Here is a 5,841-nt window from a genome sequence, read left to right as displayed (position 1 = left end):
CGACTATAAAGTCAAAATTTTATACTGATTTATCATATATTTAGTTCTTACATAAAGTAGTTGTGAATATTTGATAAATAGCCTGCTGTTTGATCCATATTGCGCAACTTTGAGACGTGGTGTAGTGGTAAGTGCATTTCTAACACAAAGGTTCCTGGTTCGATTCCTGTTCGGGATGAAAATTTCAGGATCTCAATTTTCGGCTCTCCCTTGACACCATTTGCGAGTATGGTCTTGAGGAAACGATGATAGTCCGTCGGAAGGGGACAATATAATGGCTGACCCGTGTTAAGAGAGAGCCACATCTCTTGCACGTTAAAGACACCCTTGTAGATTTCGAAAAAGAGTAGGCTAATGCCGCTACAAGGCAGCACTCACACCCGAAAAGTGGAAAGGGATTATTATAATATAAGTTGCAAAACTTGTTTCTCAATCCACTTTAAAAAAAAATATGTTTAAACTAAACCCTTTATCACAACCTCTCACATATACTCTCCTGTTGGAATATATGATAAAGCGAATAAAACATGGCAAAATCCGTATCACATGCCGTATCACCCTCGCCCAATATCATCCCTCGAGGCTAAAGGCCCTTGGGCTGATATTGGTGTCTCGGGATGATACGACTTATGATACGGATTTTGCCATGTATTATTCTCTATATATTACCGGTATATACATGTTTAAATATCAAAAATATAGATACAAACAATTTTGTAAAAATATTTTTTTTCGGTAATTAAAGCTTTCTATGTTAAATATATATATGGAAAACACGTCAACAGGACATATAAAAATATTTCTAGCAGTAATAAATTCCTCTTTACCTACTTAATATTAAGAACACAATTGTGCTTATTTAATTTTTTTTTTTTTTATATTGATTAGAAGGACTATATTTAACTCAACAATCTGTACATAACTAATATTAGAAATGTAAATATAGAAACATTACATGTTATCCAATAATGTCGATCAACGGGGAATTACTCTGAAAATAATGTTGCTACTTTAACTTTTGTAATCTACCTACCTGCTACCTGCGTTCTGAAGTTTAAATTCAGATTTTATTTATTTTGAAAAATTATTTGAAAAAATGATGTTCAAATAATAAATTTTGTAAGCCTAAACCGACAAATAAGAAGATGGTGTATGACCCCGTTCACACTAGCATGTTTTTTTTATCGTTCTAATTTGAATCGATCTAAATAGAACCAGTTAGCGTTCACATTATCTTTACTCCAAACGATCTCTATCGGTCTAATCTAAACCACTGCGTTCACACTACAATTAAAAACGCAATCGATCTGACCTAATTAACCTCAAAATTGTAAACACTGTGTATAAATAAAAAATAAATTATTAAAATGTATGTGTTAATACACTGATACACATACTTGAAAAAAAAATGGATGAAGTTATGGTTTCTGTTGAATGTCAAGTTCAAATTTTGATACTTGCGTTCTTCCAGTTTCTATTTATTTTAAAGCAAACAAGAGTAGCAAAAAAGCTGCATAATGAAGAAATGCTGCGGTTCATAAAAAGAAAAACAGCAAAACAAAAGAAGACAAAGATTTCGTCAATATATGCTCCGGCGAAGAAAACTTTTTTTCCGTTTGTTTGTACTTGCCTGTACCCAAAGGTCTATCCACAGAGGAATATGGGTAAAACCAAGAACTACTGATTTATACCGGGATGTTATGAATTGGACACCAAATGACTGGTATGAAAATATACGTATGTCTCAACAATCGTTTAATCATATTTGTGATCAGCTCTCTGTGTTTATTGAAAGAAGGACTACGACATTTCGATATCCTCATCCAGTTGGAAAACGTGTTATGGTGACACTTTGGCGTCTAGCAACGAATATTGAATTCAGAACATTGGGTCATTTATTTGGGATGGGACGTAGTACAGCCTGTATGATATTTCATGATGTGGTTGATGCAATTAACTCTATTCTTCTTCCAAAGTATATAAAGTTTCCAACAGGACAAGCTTTGCGAAATACTATCGATGGATTCCGAACTAGATGGGGATTTCCTCAGTGCTGTGGGGCAATCGATGGGACCCATATACCAATCATCGCACCAAAAGAACATCATGCAGACTATTACAATAGGAAATGCCATCACTCTATACTTTTACAAGCTGTTGTTGATTACAACTATAGATTTACTAACATAAATGTTGGACATGCAGGGAAGCATCATGATGCGCATGTACTTCGTAAATCATCGGTGTTTCTCAAAGCAAGTGCTGGTGAGCTATTACTCAATTGGACTGAAAATTTAGATAATGTTGAAGTTCCACCTTTCATAATTGGAGATCCTGCCTATCCCTTACTTACATGGCTGATGAAAGCGTATCCCGGAAACAATTTATCTCGTTTAAGTAGAGCTAGAATGACCGTCGAATGTGCTTTCGGTAGACTTAAAGGTAGATGGCGTTGTCTCATAAAAAGATTGGACAATGAACTGTACAGAGTGTCGGGGATTGCTAAAGCTTGTTGCACTTTACATAACCTTTGTGAAGTGCACGGAGACTTTTTTAATGAAAATTGGCTTGAAGATATCGACGACAATGTTAATGTGCCAGCAAATCGGAATGACGACAATGCAAATACTGATGCTAAACAAATACGAAAAGCCATAACCAACTGGCTCAAAGATAATTAAAACAATCAGTTATTAAAAGTAGTTGTATTCAAAGTTTACATCTCGTCTATATATATTAGTATCAATAAACTTAACGTCAAATACTTGTCACTGATCTAAAATGAACTCGATCAAACATTAATCAATTATTGTAATCATATTTTTTTCAGAAAGAATAATGCACAATTTTTTTTTATTAACAATTAACATGGGAAAACATCAGTATTACTTTTCTTTTTAAACGAGTTAGATAATTGCCTTCCTATGAACATCAGAATTCCATTTGATTTCTCACATTCTTTAAAACATCAGATGTCTGATAATTGCCCATGTTTGATGCTTGCATTGGCTGCATTTCAGTGTAATGCTGTTGATTCAAAGGAATGGCATTAATTTGTGGAGGTGGTGGAGGAGCTTGTTCCTTTTCAGTGTAGTGCGGTTGATACTGATGACTCAAATTAATAGTCGGCGGTGGAACTTGTTCCTTTTCAGTGTAGTGCGGTTGATACTGATGACTCAAGTTTATAGGCGGTGATGGAGCTTGTTCCTTTTCAGTGTAGTGTGGTTGATAATGGTGGCTTAAGTTATTAGCCAGAGGCGGAGCTTGTTGCATTCTCATTAAATTCATCTGCATTTGCATAAGGTTTGCCATGAATTGTCGGTCAGCATTCCTTTGTCTATCCTCTCTGTCTGCCTCTTCCCTTCTTCTTTTTTCTTCCTGCTCTGTGTCTAATTTCAGGCGTTTTTCTTCAAACTCCCAAAACTGTTTTTCTGATGTTTTCTCTATTTCCAAAAATTGCTGCATTATTTCAGCTGGATCTTGTTTTTTTCGTTTTGTTGTTTTCATTCTTGTTCCTAAAAAATGCAATAGAGTGTAAAAATGTGCTAGTTTGCAAACGTAGTTTAAGTTGCATTATCTCAACAATGATTTTTAACGTTTTTAAACAAGAGTATCTCAAGAGCCTGAATCGCTCACCCGTATTTCAGATGAGAAGATTTTTAATGTAAGCAAACTTGATGAACAAATTGTGTAACATTGTCTGTAAACGGCAATAACTCCTTAAGGGGTCAATTGATAATTAATTTTGGTCATTGACTTTTTTGTAAATCTTACTTTGCTTAACATTATTGCTGTGCACAGTTTATATCTATCTATAATAATATTCAAGGTATGAAAGAAAAAAATGGAAATTTTTCTTAAAACTACCAATTAAGTGGCAGCAACCCTAAAATGGGTTGTTCGATTGGTCTGAAAATTTCAGGTCTGATAGATCTTGACCAATTGAACAATTTTACCTCTGTCAGTTTTGCTTCAAAAGCTGTAGTTTTTGAGATATGAGCCAAAACCTGTATTTGCCTCCAGTGTTCTATTATAGAGGCCATGTTTGTCGATGGGTAAACTTCAGTTACAATTTATTTAACTAGATACCCTAAGGAACGTTTAGTTAAAGTTTGAAGGTATTTGGCTAAGTGGTTTCAGAGGAGAAGATTTTTGAAATAGTTTACGACGAAAGCAGACGACGACGGACGCCAAGTGATGGCATAAGCTCACATGTGGCTCATCGGGCCCCGGTGAGGCAAACAAAGAATATAAAAAGGATCAAAACAAAATATGCACAAGAAAGTGTGTCGGGCTATATTAGCCCAGCATATGGGAAATCTCTCTTTTTTTTTTAAATTTATTGGCATTACTCCACAGCTGCAGTGATGTTCAAATATAGCGATGGTAGTCATTTTGCAAAGAATGCTACTCAGGCCTGTGCAAGGAGTTGTCTCAAATATTTATAGCGAAGTAAGAGTTTTTGCTCAGCGTAGAAATCAGTAAAATGAAGAACAACAATAAAAGCAATGTTACTTTGCTTTTTGCGATTTTCCTTGTAATTTCTTTTTTTTTCTAAATGATTGATAGATCATGTCTTTTCTTTATAATTATAGTGCTATAGTTTACCTCTGCTTGCTTGCATTCCAGAAGACCCTGGTCTAGAGGGTGCTGGAGTTTCAGGTCTTGGTGGTCCAGGGAGTTGACTCTCCGGTTGCCTGGACACGTCACTCGTGTGACTGTCATCTTCGTCTTCAAGTTCTGTGTCTAAATATATAAAGTTTCAATTCATTTTATATGGAATACGAAGTGTGTTCATTCAATAGAAATTAACAATTACAGGTCACCGTACGACCTTCAACAATGAGCAAAACACATACCGCATAGTCAGCTTTATTAACTAACGGACTAATTTAAGAACAAAAATGAACAAAAAACAAATATGAAACACATCAACAAACGATATGTGCAGATGCCTATCCAGTATATGTATGTAGGTCTTTAAGGGGGTCCGGGTATGGGTACCCCCTTTCAATCCGCCTCTGTAGTTTAAAGTGGTCTACATACACAGTGATAAATTCCATACACTACACATATGTTTATGAAATTACAAACGGAATACACAGAAAAAGTGTTCTTTTTTATTTACAATGTAATAATGTTATCACAGAGGATACAACTGGATAAGTGCAAAAATGTATTGATATTTCGAATACGCGTTTAAAAATGCAAAAAAGGGCAAATAAATTCACAGAAGGTCGCGTCCCTAATATGGTGTCCATCCTCTCGTGGTACGGGAACGATGTCCTTTTTCCTCCAGACTTTTTATTCTGTCTTTTTACTTGGAAGTATTTTGTTTTCAATCTCTTAATCCTCCCTCTACAGTCTTGTGGTGATCGACTAAAGTCTAAAATGCTATCCTTCATATCCGTGCAAATTCTCCGGAAAACTTCCAGATTACGTCTTGGTGTGTTTTCTAATTCATTTTGGACTCTTTCATCTCCCCAAAGTTCAATTAAAAGGACCGTTTCTTCATGGGTCCAAGCTTCAGCCCTTTTATTCTGATCCTCCATTTTGAAAAAAACACATGTAGTTTTGCCGCTGTACATGCGCATATATTATTTTGTATTCAATCGTACTAATGTAGATCGATCTATGCGTTCACATTTAAAGTTAGATCGGTTCTATTTAGATCGATTCAAACTAAACTACCTCTTTTGGTGTTTTAGTTTAGACCGATTGAAGATCGATTCAAAGCGTTCATATTAGCCCTTAAACCGATCTAATGTGAACCGATCTACTTTAAACCGATAAAAATGTCATAGTGTGAACGGGGTCTAAGAGTGCCAAAATGAGGCAACT

General features: G+C 35.3%; 2 protein-coding genes across 2 annotated transcripts; one reads left to right on the top strand and one right to left on the bottom strand.

The window, feature by feature from the left end:
• The first annotated feature begins 1,739 nt into the window (after positions 1-1,739).
• LOC134696969 (uncharacterized) lies at positions 1,740-2,681 on the top strand. Its single transcript, XM_063558936.1, has one exon. The coding sequence runs from the start codon at positions 1,740-1,742 to the stop codon at positions 2,679-2,681; it is 942 nt and encodes a 313-aa protein (XP_063415006.1).
• A 207-nt stretch (positions 2,682-2,888) lies between these two features.
• LOC134696968 (radixin-like) lies at positions 2,889-5,552 on the bottom strand. The gene is made up of 3 exons (XM_063558935.1): positions 5,363-5,552; positions 4,609-4,746; positions 2,889-3,515 (listed from the first exon to the last, which is right to left on the bottom strand). The coding sequence occupies exons 1-3, from the start codon at positions 5,550-5,552 to the stop codon at positions 2,932-2,934; spliced, it is 912 nt and encodes a 303-aa protein (XP_063415005.1). The 3' UTR covers positions 2,889-2,931.
• Between the last annotated feature and the right edge of the window lie 289 nt (positions 5,553-5,841).

Source organism: Mytilus trossulus, chromosome 14 (assembly GCF_036588685.1).
Source record: "Mytilus trossulus isolate FHL-02 chromosome 14, PNRI_Mtr1.1.1.hap1, whole genome shotgun sequence".
NCBI lineage: Eukaryota > Metazoa > Mollusca > Bivalvia > Mytilida > Mytilidae > Mytilus > Mytilus trossulus.
This window is presented reverse-complemented; position numbering and strand designations above follow the sequence as displayed.